At 41.6% G+C, this 22,995-nt stretch overlaps 1 protein-coding gene across 2 annotated transcripts in view; it reads left to right on the top strand.

The window, feature by feature from the left end:
- PEBP4 (phosphatidylethanolamine binding protein 4) overlaps positions 1–21,249 on the top strand; it is a 594,014-nt gene extending 572,765 nt beyond the window's left edge. For both annotated transcript variants that reach the window (XM_053717977.1, XM_053717978.1), the window contains one exon: positions 20,309–21,249. In XM_053717977.1, the coding sequence (XP_053573952.1) occupies positions 20,309–20,400 (92 nt within the window). In that variant the 3' untranslated portion in view covers positions 20,401–21,249. The remainder of the gene's footprint in view (positions 1–20,308) is intronic.
- The last annotated feature ends 1,746 nt before the right edge of the window (positions 21,250–22,995 follow it).

The raw sequence follows: 22,995 nt of genomic DNA, 5'->3' as shown, positions 1-22,995 counted from the left end.
AACACCAAAGTGTCTAAAAAGGCAACACTTTCCTCACTGTGGACCAGGGTAAACTTGATATTCCTTGTAGAGAAATTTAGTGTGTCCACAAACTGCAATAGGCTACCAATGTCGCCCAGCCATATGCCAAAAACATCATCAATATAGCGCCACCATGTGGCGCCATATTGTTTAAAAAGTTTATTATTATAAACCAGTTTCTCTTCATATATACTCATATAGATGTTGGCATATGTAGGGGCGACATTGGAGCCCATTGCTGTACCTTGCTTTTGAATATAAAATTGATCTTGGAATAAAAAGTAATTGTAACGAAGTATGATGTCCAATAATTCCAATATAAAATGTTTCTCTTCCCCATTAAACAGATTTGAGTCTGTCATCATTTTGTCCACTGCCCCCACACCCCCATCATGACTGATGGAGGTGTAAAGGCTGGACACATCCATACTATAGAGGATACATTTATCCAGAGAAACAGAGATATCCTCCAATTTGTTTAGGAAATCCCCAGTGTCTCTGATGAATGATTGAGACTCCACTACAAACCTCCTAAGGATACGGTCTAGATAAACAGAAACACCCGAGAACACACTGTCCACCCCAGCCACAATCGGACGGCCTGGTGGTTTCATCAAATTTTTATGGATTTTTGGAAGTGTGTATAGGACAGGTGTTCTCGGGTGTTTGTTAATCAAAAACTCTTTTTCCTCCTGTCCAATAATGCCCTTTTGAATAGCAATATCAATACACCTGTTTAGTTCCTTCTGAATGATAAAAACAGGATTATATGTGATCGGCAAATAAATATCTTTATCAGACAACTGGTGTAATATTTCTGATACATAATCCCCTTTATTCTGTAACACAGTGGCTCCGCCCTTATCAGCAGATTTAATTATTAATAGTTTGTTATTCTTAATATTCAACAAACTATCTCTCTCCTTTCTAGAGAAATTGGATACCCTGTGTTTAAACTTAAATCCCCTGGTGCTGTGCTTCTTTTTCAATTTATTGATATCACAATACACTTGGGAAATAAACGTATCTATGCTCTTGTGATAATATTGAGGATTAAATCTTTTTTTGTTTTTAAGTTGTAATCTCTTTAAACTCAATTGGTCCCTTGTACTTGGCTTATATATATTCACATTCTCAGATGTTACTACATTCCCCTCAGTACTCTTTAAAGCAAAGAACGATTTCAATTTGATCTTTCTAAACAATTTATATAAGTCCTGATCAAGTTCAAAAAAGTCACATTTATTTTGTGGGCAGAATGACAACCCCTTATCCAGGACACACAGTTCCTCATTTTTTATGATTTGATCCGAAATATTAATTACCAGTCTGTCCTTTTGCTCTTTCCTAGGTCGTTCTATCAATACCTCACCGACATTACCTATTTCTTGCGCCGTGTTCGACTGTTGCCTTGACGGGTACTGCGTGTCTGTTTCCCCGTTCCTGTGGCGGTGCTTTTTCCCTCCGCGGCGGAATCGTTTGCCGCTGTTTCGTCTGAGTCCCCCGTCGATTCACTCGACGTGTTCTGCGACATCCCTTCTCCTCTCGGTCTCCGCTGCCGCCGCCATCTTGGACCGGAAGTCCCACCTCCTGACCTGTTCTGCGGGTCATACTTCCAGCGGTAGACTCGATCTGTCGAGTAATCTTCCTCATCACGGAGGAATTTCGATCTTTTCCTTTCTTCCAGCGTTTTCCGTAACTCCGCTATCTGGGAATTCACCCCTGCAAGAAATTTGTCCATCTCATCGATGGTAAGTGCTGCCTTTAACTCAGCTTCTAAGCGGCCAATATCTGTTTGTTGTATTTCCAGCTCTTTTTGTAAACACTCCACTGTAAGCACCATAAGATCAAACGAGCATTTATTTAGAATAAGCTCAAACTTCTTGCAGTATTCCATGTTATCCACCATCAGAGTAGGTCTGGCACTCATTCGAAGGCCCCGGGGAATTCTTCTCACCCGGTAATATTCAGCTAATGTGGTTGAGTGCAATTCAAAGGCCACATGTTTTTTAACAGCTCTTTCATAATTATTACCAGCTTTATCCACTGGCAGTACCCTTAGGAAGTCTCTGGATCCCAATGCCAAAGTAGTGATTCTGGATGCCTCCAAATCTGTGTAAGCAAATGTTGTTGTACTCAAGTCTGCATTATTTCCAGTCTCCATTAGAACAGCGGTGCAAGTGACTAGTGCAGTAACAAATATAATCAATCAATCCAACAAGTCCAGCTCACACTGTTATAAGATGGGTGCACGCTATCGCTGGGCACTGCACGACCCAGAATTCAAATTCCAGAACTCAAAAAAGTGAATAGCAGCACTCCAATAAACTTTTCAATTCTTTATTGCATATCCAGGAGTACAAACAGATAGCAACGTTTCGGACTACACTTCATCATGCCAGACTAACATCACTTCCTCTCCCTCCTTATATACCCCTAAGGACACACCCACATTCTAGTTAACTCTTTACATTTTATATTGGAATTATTGGACATCATACTTCGTTACAATTACTTTTTATTCCAAGATCAATTTTATATTCAAAAGCAAGGTACAGCAATGGGCTCCAATGTCGCCCCTACATATGCCAACATCTATATGAGTATATATGAAGAGAAACTGGTTTATAATAATAAACTTTTTAAACAATATGGCGCCACATGGTGGCGCTATATTGATGATGTTTTTGGCATATGGCTGGGCGACATTGGTAGCCTATTGCAGTTTGTGGACACACTAAATTTCTCTACAAGGAATATCAAGTTTACCCTGGTCCACAGTGAGGAAAGTGTTGCCTTTTTAGACACTTTGGTGTTTAAAGATAAGGATAGAATCAGGATAGATTTGTATAAGAAAGAGACGGATAGGAATGATCTTTTATTAGCAAGCAGTGCTCATCCTCAATCCTTAAAGAACTCCCTACCAAAAAGCCAGTTGATGCGGGTACGCCGCATCGTGTCAGAAGACAACTTAAGTGAAAAAAGGCTGAGGGAGATGGGAGATCTCTTTTTGGATCGAGGATATGATGAGAATTTGATCCACAAAGAAATTGAAAAGATATTAGGGATGACAAGAGAGAGTCTTTTGAAACCTGGAGAAAAAGTTAAAAAGAAAGATGGGGAAAAATTGGTGTTTGTCTCCAGATATAATGAATTAAGTACACAAATTCATAAGATCATTTGCAAACATTGGTACATCTTATCGAATTGTAATTCAGACATACCAGAATTTCAGCAGACACCTATGCCTGCGTATAGAAGAAGTAGGAACCTTAGAGATTCTTTGGTAAAGGCAGACATTGGGAGTACCAAGAGTGATAAACAGAAATATATTACAAGCAAAAATCTAGGTTGTTACCCTTGTCTGGGGTGCACCCACTGTAATAGTATGATCAAGGGATCTACATTTGTACATCCACAGTCAGGGAAAAAGTTTTGGATTAAAGATTTTTTAACTTGTAACACAGAGTATGCCATCTACCTCCTTAAATGCCCATGTGGTTTGATTTATGTAGGGGAGACGACCCGTAGGGTACGTGATAGAATTACAGAGCATAAATCAAATATTAGGAGAAAAAATCTAAAATCCCCAGTAGCGACTCATTTCCTAGAAGCACAACATGGGGTGAGCCAACTTAGATTCCAAATCTTGGAACACATCCCCCCTGGTAGAAGAGGGGGGGATAGGGAACAACATTTGAAACAAAGAGAGGCATTTTGGATCTTTACTTTGAACTCTTTAGTTCCATGTGGTATGAATAAGGATTATGATCTGTCTGTTTTTCTTTAGGTATACTTTTTTAGAAAAATTATATATGATGGCCAATGCTTATGTTTGTCTCTCTTTTTCTCTTTTTTGGATAATCAGTATTGTGTACGAAGTTTGATGGCACCCAGAATCTGAGAATGTGTGGTGATATATATGAAAAAAAGAAAAAAAGAAAGAAAAAAAGAATTAAGACAAAAGAAAAATAGTAATGTTATGGGAAACTGGAAATTGTAATATATTCTTTCTTTAAATGAAATACTGTGTAATTAATATTGATGCCTTCATAAAAATCTGTGTATCTTTCACCTTCCTATTAAATATAGGTAGATTGTGAATTAGTTTAGTAATTATTAATATAGGATACCCACGTATGCAGAAGTAATTAAGTAGTATTTGTAGTTGGTAAAGAGTTAACTAGAATGTGGGTGTGTCCTTAGGGGTATATAAGGAGGGAGAGGAAGTGATGTTAGTCTGGCATGATGAAGGACATGTAGTCCGAAACGTTGCTATCTGTTTGTACTCCTGGATATGCAATAAAGAATTGAAAAGTTTATTGGAGTGCTGCTATTCACTTTTTTGAGTTCTGAGATTAGTGGTTAATAACATTATGTTGGTGTCGGCGATGTCGAGGGCAGCAGATTAGGGGTGTTTAAACTTGGGGTTTATGTTAAGGTGTTAGGTTTAAACGTAACATTTGTTTTCCCCATAGACATCAATGGGGCTGCGTTACGGAGCTTTTCATTCCGCGATCGCAGGTGTTAGGTTTTTTTCTGACCCGCTCTCCCCATTGATGTGTCTGGGGAAAGCGTGCACGAGCATGTCAAAACAGCGCTTGTATTTTGTGCGGTATGGAGCTTAAAACCACTATATCGCATGCTCAAGCCGACTGTTTCAAAACTTGTAATGGCTGCGCTATAGAGGGTTAAATAACGCAACTTTTGTTGCATTCATTAAATTCCCTATAGCGCACATAACTCGTAATCTACCTGAGTGTTAGGGGTTTTATTCAAACCTTTTCATTGTTCCAAATAAAAGGACGTATAGGCCAACATTGGATCTTAAAACTCTGAACAAATTTCTGAAAGTGGCAGCTTTCAAAATGGAGACTTTTTGCACTATATTATCTTTAGTGCAGGAGGGTCAAATTATGTTTTCCATTGACTTGAAAGATTACTATTTATATATCTCTATTCACAGGGATTATACTAAATTTCTCTTTGCCTTTCTAAACAGGAAACCAAGAATCTTTTCAAAGGCAGTATCTCCTTACCTAGATGACATTCTGGTACAAGCTGCTTCTTTTTAGATGGCCTAGGAGTATACAAATACAGTTCTTCCGTTCCTTTGTTTCCATAGTTGGAAAATCAATGTCCCAAAAAGCTCTCTACTACCACTAACCAGAGTTGCCATTCTGGACATTATCATACACTGTGACAGTGGTAATGAGACTATCTCAAACTGCAGAAGCCCTGTTCACTTTTCCAACAAACGCTTCTTCGTACGCTGCTTCAATGCAAGTAGTTGATCTCATTGTGGCATCTTCAGATGCCGTACATTTTGCCAATTTTCACTTTCTTTGCAGATTCAAGTGTTGCAACAGTGGAATGGAGACAACAACCTGTTTCAGAAGATCTCTTTAGCCAAGACATTCTCTTACATGGTGGCAGACTCGCGAATCATTGATTCAGGAGCCTCATTTCTCCATCTGAATTGGGTAGTGATTACCACAGACACCAGCCTGCTGGTTTGGGGCACAGTCTGGGGTTCCCGTAAAGCACACGGAGTTTGGTCTGCTCGGGAGGCGATGTTATCAATCAACTTCTTGAAACTCTGTGTAATTTTCAGGGCTCTCCAGAGTTGGTCACTGTTTGACAGGAGTCCTTTATGAGGTTTCAGTCAGACAATGTCAATTCAATGATACAAACGAAGGGGTGACGATCCTAGCAACTTCCGAATCTCACAGTGCTAAACCGGAAGTGAATCCGGTAGATAAAGGTCAGTTCCTCAAGAGAAGTGGAGAGCCGTAGCCGTGGCGAAACCAAGCCACTAAGTGATACGTGCAAAGGGAGAAAAGCAGGCTCTGCACACAGGAATCCTGATAAAAAGATTTTTAATGAAAAAGATTAAAAAATACAAAAAGCAGCTACATACGCTGAGTGCACAAAAAAGATGAATAAGGCAGGTAGACAAACTGACACTGATGTCTGACTAGTTTCACGTCTTCCCACAACACTTATTCATAGACATATGGGATGTGGTAGGTAGATACTTTAAAAAGGGGAAGCCAGCTCATGATTGGTTAATCAGTATACTCATTTTTAGCCAACAGCTGCTTATTATATAGACCTTAATTAAACCACCTATACCACATACCCACTGATATAAGTTAAAAACAAATAGAACCTAACCTAAATAAACATTACACAATATGTTGCAGTGAGACATAATAAGAGTGTTAATAAATGTCTAACATGGATAAGTTTGCACCATAAAAAATATACATAAATAAATTAATACCACCTATATGTATGGTAACATATGAAAAGGGGGCAAAATAAATAACATACAAAAATATTCTAAAAATAATGAAAAAAAACAGACAAAAATAAACATTGATACAAAAACTATTATATGTCAATAAAATAATTGATGTCACAATGTCAATGGCTTACATCAATTGCCAAGGCGGTACTTAAAGTGAAAGAGGTAGCCCACATTCTCACTTGGGCAGAGCGCCATAATTGTATGATTTCAGCAATTTACATTCCAGGTGTAGACAATTGAGAAGCAGATTTCCTCAGTCATCAGCACCTTCACTTGGCAATTGGTCCTTGAATCAGGAGGTATTCGACCAGATTATGAGTCAGTGATTCTTATTGCTCTGGCATGGCCTTGCAGAACTACCAAACCTCAAATCTTTCAATTTGACAGCATTGTAAATGATTGATATTGTCTCAGAGAGGTTTTTCAGATCAATTGATAGACACTTTGAGTGAAGCCAGAAAGCTTTTTCTGATGTGAGTCTAAAAATTACCATTGGAACTTTTTCAAAATTTCTCAAATTTTTGCAAGATGTTCTAGATATCAGCCACTTTCCTTAAATGCCAAATTTCTGTCCTTTTAGTCCTGTATTACAAGAAAATGGCAATTTCTGCTCTATCTAGTGATTCACCTTACCTGGTTTTTCTTCATTATAAAGCAGTTTTAAGAACAAACTACTCTTTCCTTCCTAAGGTTGTTTCGTCTAGAAACATCAATCGTCCCATCTCTATGTCCAGTGACAAAAAATTCTAATGAGAGATTACTTTATAGCTTTTATCTTCAAACCACTAAAGAATTCAGAAGATTTTCTTCATTGTTTATCCATTTTGCAGGTCCCAGCAAGAGAGAGAAAACTGCTGTACTGTGGCACTTTGGCTTAAATCTTTGATTTGCATACCATACCTAGTGGTGGGGAAGTCTTCTCCTGAACTAATTACTGCTCATTCTTTCAGAGCAATCATCACCTCTTGGGCTTTTAGAAATGAAACTTCCATTGAACAGATTTGCAAGGCAGCTACGTTGTCATTTTGAAATACCTTTACTAAATTCAGCCATTTTTACACGTTTGCCTCTTCTGAAGCTGGTTTTGGTAAGAAAGTTATGCAGGCCACAGGGCCTGTTTGGTATCTCTACCTGCCTTATAGGTAGTCAAAATTTTTCTTTCATGATTCAGATAGGTCATACAATTTTAAACAACTTTCCAATTTACTTTTATCATCAAATTTGCTTTGTTCTCTTGGAATTCTTTGTTGAAGGCTAAACCTAGGTAGGCTCAAATGCTAATGTATAAGCCCTTAAAGGCCGCCTCTTATCTCAGTGAATTTTTGTCATTTTTTTTTACAGCTAGACAGTGCAAGTTAATGTGTGTCATATAGATAACATTGTACTCACTCCGGTAGCGAGTCAGCACTGATTGGCTAAAATGCAAATCTGTCAAAAGAACTGACATTAGGGGGAAGTCTACAAGGTATTCACATGTTGGTTATGTAAAACTGGGGAATGGATAATAAAGGAAATATCTATATTTTTAAACAATAAAAATTATAGTGTAGACTGTCCTTTAAATTGTTTTCCCTGCCCTATATCATGGTGCTCTCGCGGACTTCATAGCTTGGGTGTATCATCCCACATGTGATGGCTTGTGGACTCTCACCATCTTACGAAAGAAAACAAACTTTATGCTTACCTGATAAATTAATTTCTTTCATGATGGTAAGAGACCATGAGACCTGCCCTTGTTTTTCTATAACAGCAGCAGTACCATTTTGCACGTTTTAGTCTGCTTTTTCTTTCCTACTTTGTTTTCTCCATTCTCTTGGCCATATGTCTGACTAAGGAATCATAGGAGGGGTTAAAGCTCTGTGTGGAGTGTTTTGCCTTCTCTTGTAGGAATGGACTTCCCACAAGTGATGTTCATTGACTCTCACCATCATGAAAGAAATTAATTTATCAAGTAAAATTTCTCCAACATAGGTGTGTCCGGTCCACGGCGTCATCCTTACTTGTGGGATATTCTCTTCCCCAACAGGAAATGGCAAAGAGCCCAGCAAAGCTGGTCACATGATCCCTCCTAGGCTCCGCCTTCCCCAGTCATTCTCTTTGCCGTTGTACAGGCAACATCTCCACGGAGATGGCTTAGAGTTTTTTAGTGTTTAACTGTAGTTTTTATTATTCAATCAAGAGTTTGTTATTTTAAAATAGTGCTGGTATGTACTATTTACTCTGAAACAGAAAAGAGATGAAGATTTCTGTTTGTAAGAGGAAAATGATTTTAGCAACCGTTACTAAAATCGATGGCTGTTTCCACACAGGACTGTTGAGAGGAATTAACTTCAGTTGGGGGAACAGTGAGCAGACTTTTGCTGCTTGAGGTATGACACATTCTAACAAGACGATGTAATGCTGGAAGCTGTCATTTTCCCTATGGGATCCGGTAAGCCATTTTTATTACAGAAAGAAAAAAAGGGCTTCACAAGGGCTTTTTAAGACTGTAGACATTTTCTGGGCTAAATCGATTTATATATAAACATATTTCTCCAACATAGGTGTGTCCGGTCCACGGCGTCATCCTTACTTGTGGGATATTCTCTTCCCCAACAGGAAATGGCAAAGAGCCCAGCAAAGCTGGTCACATGATCCCTCCTAGGCTCCGCCTACCCCAGTCATTCTCTTTGCCGTTGTACAGGCAACATCTCCACGGAGATGGCTTAGAGTTTTTTAGTGTTTAACTGTAGTTTTTATTATTCAATCAAGAGTTTGTTATTTTGAAATAGTGCTGGTATGTACTATTTACTCAGAAACAGAAAAGAGATGAAGATTTCTGTTTGTATGAGGAAAATGATTTTAGCAACCGTCACTAAAATCCATGGCTGTTCCACACAGGACTGTTGAGAGCAATTAACTTCAGTTGGGGGAACAGTGAGCAGTCTCTTGCTGCTTGAGGTATGACACATTCTAACAAGACGATGTAATGCTGGAAGCTGTCATTTTCCCTATGGGATCCGGTAAGCCATGTTTATTACGATCGTAAATAAGGGCTTCAAAAAGGGCTTATTAAGACTGTAGACTTTTTCTGGGCTAAATCGATTCATTATTAACACATATTTAGCCTTGAGGAATCATTTTATCTGGGTATTTTGATATAATCATATCGGCAGGCACTGTTTTAGACACCTTATTCTTTAGGGGCTTTCCCAAAGCATAGGCAGAGCCTCATTTTCGCGCCGGTGTTGCGCACTTGTTTTTGAGAGGCATGGCATGCAGTCGCATGTGAGAGGAGCTCTGATACTTAGAAAAGACTTTCTGAAGGCGTCATTTGGTATCGTATTCCCCTTGGGGCTTGGTTGGGTCTCAGCAAAGCAGATACCAGGGACTGTAAAGGGGTTAAAGTTCAAAACGGCTCCGGTTCCGTTATTTTAAGGGTTAAAGCTTCCAAATTTGGTGTGCAATACTTTTAAGGCTTTAAGACACTGTGGTGAAAATTTGGTGAATTTTGAACAATTCCTTCATGTTTTTTCGCAATTGCAGTAATAAAGTGTGTTCAGTTTAAAATTTAAAGTGACAGTAACGGTTTTATTTTAAAACGTTTTTTGTACTTTGTTATCAAGTTTATGCCTGTTTAACATGTCTGAACTTCCAGATAGACTGTGTTCTGAATGTGGGGAAGCCAGAATTCCTATTCATTTAAATAAATGTGATTTATGTGACAACGATGCCCAAGATGATTCCTCAAGTGAGGGGAGTAAGCATGGTACTGCATCATTCCCTCCTTCGTCTACACGAGTCTTGCCCACTCAGGAGGCCCCTAGTACATCTAGCGCGCCAATACTCCTTACTATGCAACAATTAACGGCTGTAATGGATAATTCTGTCAAAAATATTTTAGCCAAAATGAACACTTATCAGCGTAAGCGCGACTGCTCTGTTTTAGATACTGAAGAGCATGACGACGCTGATAATAATATTTCTGAAGGGCCCCTAACCCAGTCTGATGGGGCCAGGGAGGTTTTGTCTGAGGGAGAAATGACTGATTCAGGGAACATTTCTCAACAAGCTGAACCTGATGTGATTGCATTTAAATTTAAGTTGGAACATCTCCGGATTCTGCTTAAGGAGGTATTATCCACTCTGGATGATTGTGACAAGTTGGTCATCCCAGAGAAACTATGTAAAATGGACAAGTTCCTAGAGGTGCCGGGGCTCCCAGAAGCTTTTCCTATACCCAAGCGGGTGGCGGACATTGTTAATAAAGAATGGGAAAGGCCCGGTATTCCTTTCGTCCCTCCCCCCATATTTAAAAAATTGTTTCCTATGGTCGACCCTAGAAAGGACTTATGGCAGACAGTCCCCAAGGTCGAGGGAGCGGTTTCCACTTTAAATAAACGCACCACTATACCCATAGAGGATAGTTGTGCTTTCAAAGATCCTATGGATAAAAAATTAGAAGGTTTGCTTAAAAAGATGTTTGTTCAGCAGGGTTACCTTCTACAACCAATTTCATGCATTGTCCCTGTCGCTACAGCCGCATGTTTCTGGTTCGATGAGCTGATAAAGGCGGTCGGTAGTGATTCTCCTCCTTATGAGGAGATTATGGACAGAATCAATGCTCTCAAATTGGCTAATTCTTTCACCCTAGACGCCACTTTGCAATTGGCTAGGTTAGCGGCTAAGAATTCTGGGTTTGCTATTGTGGCGCGCAGAGCGCTTTGGTTGAAATCTTGGTCGGCTGATGCGTCTTCCAAGAACAAGCTACTTAACATTCCTTTCAAGGGGAAAACGCTGTTTGGCCCTGACTTGAAAGAGATTATCTCTGATATCACTGGGGGTAAGGGCCACGCCCTTCCTCAGGATCGGCCTTTCAAGGCAAAAAATAAACCTAATTTTCGTCCCTTTCGTAGAAACGGACCAGCCCAAAGTGCTACGTCCTCTAAGCAAGAGGGTAATACTTCTCAAGCCAAGCCAGCTTGGAGACCAATGCAAGGCTGGAACAAGGGAAAGCAGGCCAAGAAACCTGCCACTGCTACCAAGACAGCATGAAATGTTGGCCCCCGATCCGGGACCGGATCTGGTGGGGGGCAGACTCTCTCTCTTCGCTCAGGCTTGGGCAAGAGATGTTCTGGATCCTTGGGCGCTAGAAATAGTCTCCCAAGGTTATCTTCTGGAATTCAAGGGACTTCCCCCAAGGGGGAGGTTCCACAGGTCTCAGTTGTCTTCAGACCACATAAAAAGACAGGCATTCTTACATTGTGTAGAAGACCTGTTAAAAATGGGAGTGATTCATCCTGTTCCATTAAGAGAACAAGGGATGGGGTTCTATTCCAATCTGTTTATAGTTCCCAAAAAAGAGGGAACGTTCAGACCAATCTTAGATCTCAAGATTTTAAACAAGTTTCTCAAGGTTCCATCGTTCAAGATGGAAACCATTCGAACTATTCTTCCTTCCATCCAGGACGGTCAATTCATGACCACGGTGGATTTAAAGGATGCGTATCTACATATTCCTATCCACAAGGAACATCATCGGTTCCTGAGGTTCGCATTCCTGGACAAACATTACCAGTTCGTGGCGCTTCCTTTCGGATTAGCCACTGCTCCAAGGATTTTCACAAAGGTACTAGGGTCCCTTCTAGCTGTGCTAAGACCAAGGGGCATTGCTGTAGTACCTTACTTGGACGACATTCTGATTCAAGCGTCGTCCCTTCCTCAAGCAAGGGCTCACACGGACATTGTCCTGGCCTTTCTCAGATCTCACGGATGGAAAGTGAACGTGGAAAAGAGTTCTCTATCTCCGTCAACAAGGGTTCCCTTCTTGGGAACAATAATAGACTCCTTAGAAATGAGGATTTTTCTGACAGAGGCCAGAAAAACAAAACTTCTAGACTCTTGTCGGATACTTCATTCCGTTCCTCTTCCTTCCATAGCTCAGTGCATGGAAGTGATCGGGTTGATGGTAGCGGCAATGGACATAGTTCCTTTTGCACGCATTCATCTAAGACCATTACAACTGTGCATGCTCAGTCAGTGGAATGGGGACTATACAGACTTGTCTCCGAAGATACAAGTAAATCAGAGGACCAGAGACTCACTCCGTTGGTGGCTGTCCCTGGACAACCTGTCACGAGGGATGACATTCCGCAGACCAGAGTGGGTCATTGTCACGACCGACGCCAGTCTGATGGGCTGGGGCGCGGTCTGGGGATCCCTGAAAGCTCAGGGTCTTTGGTCTCGGGAAGAATCTCTTCTACCGATAAATATTCTGGAACTGAGAGCGATATTCAATGCTCTCAAGGCTTGGCCTCAGCTAGCGAGGGCCAAGTTCATACGGTTTCAATCAGACAACATGACAACTGTTGCGTACATCAACCATCAGGGGGGAACAAGGAGTTCCCTGGCGATGGAAGAAGTGACCAAAATCATTCTATGGGCGGAGTCTCACTCCTGCCACCTGTCTGCTATCCACATCCCAGGAGTGGAAAATTGGGAAGCGGATTTTCTGAGTCGTCAGACATTGCATCCGGGGGAGTGGGAACTCCATCCGGAAATCTTTGCCCAAGTCACTCAGCTGTGGGGCATTCCAGACATGGATCTGATGGCCTCTCGTCAGAACTTCAAAGTTCCTTGCTACGGGTCCAGATCCAGGGATCCCAAGGCGGCTCTAGTGGATGCACTAGTAGCACTTTGGACCTTCAAACTAGCTTATGTGTTCCCGCCGTTTCCTCTCATCCCCAGGCTGGTAGCCAGGATCAATCAGGAGAGGGCGTCGGTGATCTTGATAGCTCCTGCGTGGCCACGCAGGACTTGGTATGCAGATCTGGTGAATATGTCATCGGCTCCACCTTGGAAGCTACCTTTGAGACGAGACCTTCTTGTTCAGGGTCCGTTCGAACATCCGAATCTGGTTTCACTCCAGCTGACTGCTTGGAGATTGAACGCTTGATCTTATCGAAGCGAGGGTTCTCAGATTCTGTTATCGATACTCTTGTTCAGGCCAGAAAGCCTGTAACTAGAAAGATTTACCACAAAATTTGGAAAAAATATATCTGTTGGTGTGAATCTAAAGGATTCCCTTGGGACAAGGTAAAGATTCCTAGGATTCTATCCTTCCTTCAAGAAGGACTGGAAAAAGGATTATCTGCAAGTTCCCTGAAGGGACAGATTTCTGCCTTGTCTGTGTTACTTCACAAAAAGCTGGCCGCTGTGCCAGATGTTCAAGCCTTTGTTCAGGCTCTGGTTAGAATTAAGCCTGTTTACAAACCTTTGACTCCTCCTTGGAGTCTCAATTTAGTTCTTTCAGTTCTTCAGGGGGTTCCGTTTGAACCCTTGCATTCCGTTGATATTAAGTTATTATCTTGGAAAGTTTTGTTTTTAGTTGCAATTTCTTCTGCTAGAAGAGTTTCAGAATTATCTGCTCTGCAGTGTTCTCCTCCTTATCTGGTGTTCCATGCAGATAAGGTGGTTTTACGTACTAAACCTGGTTTTCTTCCAAAAGTTGTTTCTAACAAAAACATTAACCAGGAGATTATCGTACCTTCTCTGTGTCCGAAACCAGTTTCAAAGAAGGAACGTTTGTTGCACAATTTGGATGTTGTTCGCGCTCTGAAATTCTATTTAGATGCTACAAAGGATTTTAGACAAACATCTTCCTTGTTTGTTGTTTATTCCGGTAAAAGGAGAGGTCAAAAAGCAACTTCTACCTCTCTCTCTTTTTGGATTAAAAGCATCATCAGATTGGCTTACGAGACTGCCGGACGGCAGCCTCCCGAAAGAATCACAGCTCATTCCACTAGGGCTGTGGCTTCCACATGGGCCTTCAAGAACGAGGCTTCTGTTGATCAGATATGTAGGGCAGCGACTTGGTCTTCACTGCACACTTTTACCAAATTTTACAAGTTTGATACTTTTGCTTCTTCTGAGGCTATTTTTGGGAGAAAGGTTTTGCAAGCCGTGGTGCCTTCCATTTAGGTGACCTGATTTGCTCCCTCCCTTCATCCGTGTCCTAAAGCTTTGGTATTGGTTCCCACAAGTAAGGATGACGCCGTGGACCGGACACACCTATGTTGGAGAAAACAGAATTTATGTTTACCTGATAAATTACTTTCTCCAACGGTGTGTCCGGTCCACGGCCCGCCCTGGTTTTTTTAATCAGGTCTGATGATTTATTTTCTTTAACTACAGTCACCACGGTACCATATGGTTTCTCCTATGCAAATATTCCTCCTTAACGTCGGTCGAATGACTGGGGTAGGCGGAGCCTAGGAGGGATCATGTGACCAGCTTTGCTGGGCTCTTTGCCATTTCCTGTTGGGGAAGAGAATATCCCACAAGTAAGGATGACGCCGTGGACCGGACACACCGTTGGAGAAAGTAATTTATCAGGTAAACATAAATTCTGTTTTTATACTCCATAGCCTTGAGGAATTATTTTAATCTTGGGAATTATGTGAAATAACCGGCAGGCACTGTATTGGACACCTTATTCTCTAGGGGCTTTCCCTAATCATAGGCAGAGTCTCATTTTCGCGCCTCTATTGCGCACTTGTTTTTGAGAAGCATGACATGCAGATGCATGTGTGAGGAGCTCTGATACATAGAAAAGACTTTCTGAAGGCGTCATTTGGTATCGTATTCCCCTTTGGGCTTGGTTGGGTCTCAGCAAAGCAGATACCAGGGACTGTAAAGGGGTTAAATATAAAAACGGCTCCGGTTCCGTTATTTTAAGGGTTAAAGCTTCCAAATTTGGTGTGCAATACTTTTAAGGCTTTAAGACACTGTGGTGAAATTTTGGTGAATTTTGAACAATTCCTTCATACTTTTTCGCAATTGCAGTAATAAAGTGTGTTCAGTTTAAAATTTAAAGTGACAGTAACGGTTTATTTTAAAACGTTTTTTGTACTTTGTTATCAAGTTTTTGCCTGTTTAGCATGTCTGAACTACCAGATAGACTGTGTTCTGAATGTGGGGAAGCCAAGGTTCCTTCTCATTTAAATAGATGTGATTTATGTGACACAAAATTTAGAGAAAATGATGCCCAAGATGATTCCTCAAGTAAGGGGAGTAAGCATGGTACTGCATCATCCCCTCCTTCGTCTACACCAGTCTTGCCCACACAGGAGGCCCCTAGTACATCTAGCGCGCCAATACTCCTTACTATGCAACAATTAACGGCTGTAATGGATAATTCTATCAAAAACATTTTAGCCAAAATGCCCACTTATCAGCGAAAGCGCGACTGCTCTGTTTTAGAAAATACTGAAGAGCATGAGGACGCTGATGATATTGGTTCTGAAGGGCCCCTACCCCAGTCTGAGGGGGCCAGGGAGGTTTTGTCTGAGGGAGAAATTTCAGATTCAGGGAAAATTTCTCAACAAGCTGAACCTGATGTGATTACATTTAAATTTAAATTGGAACATCTCCGCGCTCTGCTTAAGGAGGTGTTATCCACTCTGGATGATTGTGAGAATTTGGTCATTCCAGAGAAACTATGTAAAATGGACAAGTTCCTAGAGGTCCCGGGGCCCCCCGAAGCTTTTCCTATACCCAAGCGGGTGGCGGACATTGTAAATAAAGAATGGGAAAGGCCCGGTATACCTTTCGTCCCTCCCCCCATATTTAAAAAATTGTTTCCTATGGTCGACCCCAGAAAGGACTTATGGCAGACAGTCCCCAAGGTCGAGGGGGCGGTTTCTACTCTAAACAAACGCACCACTATACCCATAGAAGATAGTTGTGCTTTCAAAGATCCTATGGATAAAAAATTAGAAGGTTTGCTTAAAAAGATGTTTGTTCAGCAAGGTTACCTTCTACAACCAATTTCATGCATTGTTCCTGTCACTACAGCAGCGTGTTTCTGGTTCGATGAGCTAGAAAAGGCGCTCAATAATAATTCTTCTTCTTATGAGGAGATTATGGACAGAATTCATGCTCTCAAATTGGCTAATTCTTTCACCCTAGACGCCACTTTGCAATTGGCTAGGTTAGCGGCGAAAAATTCTGGTTTTGCTATTGTGGCGCGCAGAGCGCTTTGGTTAAAATCTTGGTCAGCGGATGCGTCTTCCAAGAACAAATTGCTTAACATTCCTTTCAAGGGGAAAACGCTGTTTGGCCCTGACTTGAAAGAGATTATCTCTGATATCACTGGGGGCAAGGGCCACGCCCTTCCTCAGGATAGGTCTTTCAAGGCCAAAAATAAACCTAATTTTCGTCCCTTTCGCAGAAACGGACCAGCCCCAAGTGCTACGTCCTCTAAGCAAGAGGGTAATACTTCTCAAGCCAAGCCAGCCTGGAGACCAATGCAAGGCTGGAACAAAGGAAAGCAGGCCAAGAAACCTGCCACTGCTACCAAGACAGCATGAGATGTTGGCCCCCGATCCGGGACCGGATCTGGTGGGGGGCAGACTCTCTCTCTTCGCTCAGGCTTGGGCAAGAGATGTTCTGGATCCTTGGGCACTAGAAATAGTCTCCCAAGGTTATCTTCTGGAATTCAAGGGGCTTCCCCCAAGGGGGAGGTTCCACAGGTCTCAATTGTCTTCAGACCACATAAAAAGACAGGCATTCTTACATTGTGTAGAAGACCTGTTAAAAATGGGAGTGATTCATCCTGTTCCTTTAGGAGAACAAGGGATGGGGTTCTACTCCAATCTGTTCGTAGTTCCCAAAAAAGAGGGAACATTCAGACCAATCTTAGATCTCAAGATCCTAAACAAGTTTCTCAAGGTTCCATCGTTCAAAATGGAAACCATTCGAACAATTCTTCCTTCCATCCAGGAAGGTCAATTCATGACCACGGTGGATTTAAAGGATGCGTATCTACATATTCCTATCCACGAGGAACATCATCGGTTCCTAAGGTTCGCATTCCTGGACAAGCATTACCAGTTTGTGGCACTTCCGTTCGGATTAGCCACTGCTCCAAGGATTTTCACAAAGGTACTAGGGTCCCTTCTAGCGGTGCTAAGACCAAGGGGCATTGCAGTAGTACCTTACTTGGACGACATTCTGATTCAAGCGTCGTCCCTTCCTCTAGCAAAGGCTCACACGGACATTGTCCTGGCCTTTCTCAGATCTCACGGGTGGAAAGTGAACATAGAAAAAAGTTCTCTATCTCCGTCAACAAGGGTTCCCTTCTTGGGAACAATAATAGACTCCTTAGAAATGAGGATTTTTCTGACAGAGGCCAGAAAATCAAAACTTCTAAACTCTTGTCAAATACTTCATTCTGTTCCTCTTCCTTCCATAGCGCAGTGCATGGAAGTAATAGGTTTGATGGTAGCGGCAATGGACATAGTTCCTTTTGCGCAAATTCATCTAAGACCATTACAACTGTGCATGCTCAGTCAGTGGATTGGGGACTATACAGACTTGTCTCCGACGATACAAGTAGATCAGAGGACCAGAGATTCACTCCGTTGGTGGCTGTCCCTGGACAACCTGTCACAGGGGATGAGCTTCCGCAGACCAGAGTGGGTCATTGTCACGACCGACGCCAGTCTGGTGGGCTGGGGCGCGGTCTGGGGACCCCTGAAAGCTCAGGGTCTTTGGTCTCGGGAAGAATCTCTTCTCCCGATAAATATTCTGGAACTGAGAGCGATATTCAATGCTCTCAAGGCTTGGCCTCAGCTAGCAAAGGCCAAGTTCATACGGTTTCAATCAGACAACATGACGACTGTTGCGTACATCAACCATCAGGGGGGAACAAGGAGTTCCCTGGCGATGGAAGAAGTGACCAAAATCATTCAATGGGCGGAGACTCACTCCTGCCACTTGTCTGCAATCCACATCCCAGGAGTGGAAAATTGGGAAGCGGATTTTCTGAGTCGTCAGACATTTCATCCGGGGGAGTGGGAACTCCATCCGGAAATCTTTGCCCAAATTACTCAATTGTGGGGCATTCCAGACATGGATCTGATGGCCTCTCGTCAGAACTTCAAGGTTCCTTGCTACGGGTCCAGATCCAGGGATCCCAAGGCGACTCTAGTAGATGCACTAGTAGCACCTTGGACCTTCAAACTAGCTTATGTATTCCCGCCGTTTCCTCTCATCCCCAGGCTGGTAGCCAGGATCAATCAGGAGAGGGCATCGGTGATCTTGATAGCTCCTGCGTGGCCACGCAGGACTTGGTATGCAGACCTGGTGAATATGTCATCGGCTCCACCATGGAAGCTACCTTTGAGACGAGACCTTGTTCAAGGTCCGTTCGAACATCCGAATCTGGTCTCACTCCAACTGACTGCTTGGAGATTGAACGCTTGTTCTTATCAAAGCGAGGGTTCTCAGATTCTGTCATTGATACTCTTGTTCAGGCCAGAAAGCCTGTAACTAGAAAAATTTACCACAAAATATGGAAAAAATATATCTGTTGGTGTGAATCTAAAGGATTCCCTTGGGACAAGGTAAAAATTCCTAAGATTCTATCCTTTCTTCAAGAAGGTTTGGAGAAAGGACTATCTGCAAGTTCCTTGAAGGGACAGATTTCTGCCTTGTCTGTGTTACTTCACAAAAAGCTGGCAGCTGTGCCAGATGTTCAAGCCTTTGTTCAGGCTCTGGTTAGAATCAAGCCTGTTTACAAACCTTTGACTCCTCCTTGGAGTCTCAATTTAGTTCTTTCAGTTCTTCAGGGGGTTCCGTTTGAACCCTTACATTCCGTTGATATTAAGTTATTATCTTGGAAAGTTTTGTTTTTGGTTGCAATTTCTTCTGCTAGAAGAGTTTCAGAATTATCTGCCCTGCAGTGTTCTCCTCCTTATCTGGTGTTCCATGCAGATAAGGTGGTTTTACGTACTAAACCTGGTTTTCTTCCGAAAGTTGTTTCTAACAAAAACATTAACCAGGAGATAGTCGTGCCTTCTTTGTGTCCGAATCCAGTTTCAAAGAAGGAACGTTTGTTGCACAATTTGGATGTTGTTCGTGCTCTAAAATTCTATTTAGATGCTACAAAGGATTTTAGACAAACATCTTCCTTGTTTGTTGTTTATTCTGGTAAAAGGAGAGGTCAAAAAGCAACTTCTACCTCTCTCTCTTTTTGGATTAAAAGCATCATCAGATTGGCTTATGAGACTGCCGGACGGCAGCCTCTTGAAAGAATCACAGCTCATTCCACTAGGGCTGTGGCTTCCACATGGGCCTTCAAGAACGAGGCTTCTGTTGATCAGATATGTAAGGCAGCGACTTGGTCTTCACTGCACACTTTTACTAAATTTTACAAGTTTGATACTTTTGCTTCTTCTGAGGCTATTTTTGGGAGAAAGGTTTTGCAAGCCGTGGTGCCTTCCATCTAGGTGACCTGATTTGCTCCCTCCCTTCATCCGTGTCCTAAAGCTTTGGTATTGGTTCCCACAAGTAAGGATGACGCCGTGGACCGGACACACCTATGTTGGAGAAAACAGAATTTATGTTTACCTGATAAATTACTTTCTCCAACGGTGTGTCCGGTCCACGGCCCGCCCTGGTTTTTTTAATCAGGTCTGATAATTTATTTTCTTTAACTACAGTCACCACGGTATCATATGGTTTCTCCTATGCAAATATTCCTCCTTTACGTCGGTCGAATGACTGGGGAAGGCGGAGCCTAGGAGGGATCATGTGACCAGCTTTGCTGGGCTCTTTGCCATTTCCTGTTGGGGAAGAGAATATCCCACAAGTAAGGATGACGCCGTGGACCGGACACACCGTTGGAGAAAGTAATTTATCAGGTAAACATAAATTCTGTTTTTGTTTTTCACAAATTTTGTTTTTGTACTCCTTGACACATTTTGAATTATAAGATTCCATTATTCTGTCTACCTCAATTTGGTTTCTCATCATACCTCCATCTCCATGGTAAGCTCCTTAATTCTATATCACGTCTCATTAATTGTACTTCCTTTATTTCTTCGCTCTAGCAAATATTTTTTCAGTCTTTAATTACAATCATAGTTTCATCTTTCACCTTCTTTCTTACAATTTTCTTAATTCTTTCTCCAAATGTTCTCCATATCCTAGGTGCCTGGGATGTTAACAGTTTTGCATCACGCTCTGGCCTGGGTATGCCTGTTGCCACAACCCAATTCTTGGCTGAGAATCCTCAACAATAGGATGCATTGCAGCAGGAGAGAAAGTGAAGACAGAATCCTCGCTTTAACTAGATCTTCTGGAAAAAGAATGAGTGGCCTGCTGAGTACATTATTGCTTTTCTTTCTTCTGCCAGTACATTTCAATGATTGAGCACATTGTGTTAAATAGTTTACTGATGTTTACATTATAGTTTATACATGCACTTTCAAGTGTAAATACCTGTGAAGGTACAGTTCTTCATATGGAGATTGAAGCTCTTCAAACTACACACAAATCACAAATAGTATACAATTTAATGACACAGTGCTGATACAGTACACTGCCAATTGAGAATTTTATTTTTAAACTCCATTAAGGCATACCACTACACTACACTCTCTTTGTTACATTGGGTTTATATAACATGTGAATGAGTGTTCATTTACACATACACACTCATAGGAGTAAATTTAACAAGAGACGAGCAGACATGATTCGCTGCTCGACCTCGCTAAATACCAACAGCATACGCTGTCTGCATTTAACATTGCACAAGCATTTCCAGTGAAATGCTTGTGCAATGCCACACCCTTCTCACTCGCGGTCAATCAGCCACTAGCATAAGCCGTCAATCATCCCGATCACATAGGGATGATTTCAGTTCGCAACCTAAAAGGTGGCAGAGAAGTTAACAAGCAGCGGTCTTACGACTGCTACGTCTTAACTTCCATTTCTGGCGGACCAGAAACGATGGGGCTTCGATGCATCATCCACTGCTTAATAAATCGACCCCTTAGTGAACTATTTTTCTCTTGCATTGTATTCAATAGTTTGTTGTAATATTGCTCTGTTATAATTATTAAAATTATTTTTCCTGCATGGTCAGAGAATTCTCTCGTGCTTACTGCATTTAACCTCCTTTAATTTGTTGTTGCTTGTACCTATATAACCTTCATGAATACTATATACATGGGACCTGTTGCAAGTTTGACTACATATTTAGAACTTAGAAGGCTTTCACACAAAAAAAAGGTTAAAAATAATCTGCTCTTACAAAATAAATCTCTTTTTTTGTTTTAAAACTACTCTTGAGAAAGATAGTTCACCACCAAATCCAGTTGAGTTTTTGGGGTCAATTTATGTAAGTGCGAGCGGCCATGATCCGATATAGCGGATCATGTCCGCTGCACATCAATAAATTTATCATTGCACCAGCAGTTCTTGTGAACTGATGGTGCAATGCCACCCCCGCTAGCATACGGAGCTTGATAAATTGACCCCTTTATCTGAAATACAAAAGCTTTTATATTGGATGTTTTATTAAACTGGATTTTGTTGTAAATGGAACAAGACTCCGGTGATTTCTGAATAAACCAGATTATTTCTACATATTCCTGTGAGTACATTCCTTTTAGTGCATTTTTCAAGTCTGACAATACTGCACTATCTTGATGTTTTCCTTCTGAGGTTACTTGAAACTAGGAACCCACTTGAAGAAACACTGTCACCAGATTCAGCCACAAGCCCCAGAGGAGAACAGTGCCGCTAATTTTTCCTGCATTGCTAATATACAGCAGGAGAGACACCGGAGCAGGCTGCATTCATCTCGCAAAGGGAAGTTAATTTTTATTTACCTCCACATTTTTTTGTTTTGCTGTAACTTGCTTTTCTATTTTCTACTTGCAAAATAAATATTTTAGTTTTTCACATGAATTTTTTTCTTAAGAAAGAACTATGTATTTTCATCACTATAGATTTAAATTTAAAATAGGTTAAATTTGCTTTACAAATTGTTGATTTTCTTCATAAATGGAAAAAGTCCACAGCTGCATTCATTACTTTTGGAAATTCAGAACCTGGCCACCAGGAGGAGGCAAAGACACCCTAGCCAAAAGCTTAAATACCCCTCCCACTTCCCTCATCCCCCAGTCATTCTTTGCCTTTCATCCCAGGAGGTTGGCAGAGAAGTGTCAGAAGTTTTCGATAGTCTCTTATGGAGGGTAGTACTCTTTGGCATGTGACTGGAGTTTTAAGTAGTCCTGTCAGCCTTTCAGTGAAAGCATGGATGAAAGTTAGAGTCCGGAGATGCAGGGAGAGTCTTTCTGCGAAACCATCCAGACTCATTTTAACAGGTCCACAAGCAATCGGCGTTGACGAGTTTTGCTGCCTGCTTTCTTCTCTCAAGTCTATGGCAGAGGCGATGCTACTATCTGTCACACTTGAAGGGCCGTGTTCCTGTTCCACGGCGTAGATTTTGGTAAGATCGTTTCATTTTACTTTTGTTAGGATTGTATTGTATTACGAATGTTGTCCCGAGAGGCTACCACCTTGCGGGACTAACTATAAATCAGGTTCTCAGTGAGGCTCCTTTTGTATCTTGGAATCAAAGGTTAATACCTCCTGAGGGGGGTTATTGAACAGGGTTTTTTAAAATCATGTTTGTTATGTGATTCGACCTGTTTATGCGTAGTGTTACTTAGGCTCATGGCTTTGTAGAACATAACGGTCTTTTGAAGTGACGCAGCCTTTACGGTCGGGCGTGCTTTTTCTGGACTGTACGTTTCACCTTGGTGCTTGGTGTGGTCACGTTTTTGACTCTCCATTTCCGCATTCCTGACCATGTGGCGATGGAGTAA

This window comes from Bombina bombina, chromosome 6 (genome assembly GCF_027579735.1).
Source record: "Bombina bombina isolate aBomBom1 chromosome 6, aBomBom1.pri, whole genome shotgun sequence".
Lineage (NCBI taxonomy): Eukaryota > Metazoa > Chordata > Amphibia > Anura > Bombinatoridae > Bombina > Bombina bombina.
Note: the sequence above shows the minus strand (reverse complement) of the source record. Positions and strands in the feature narration are given on the sequence as shown.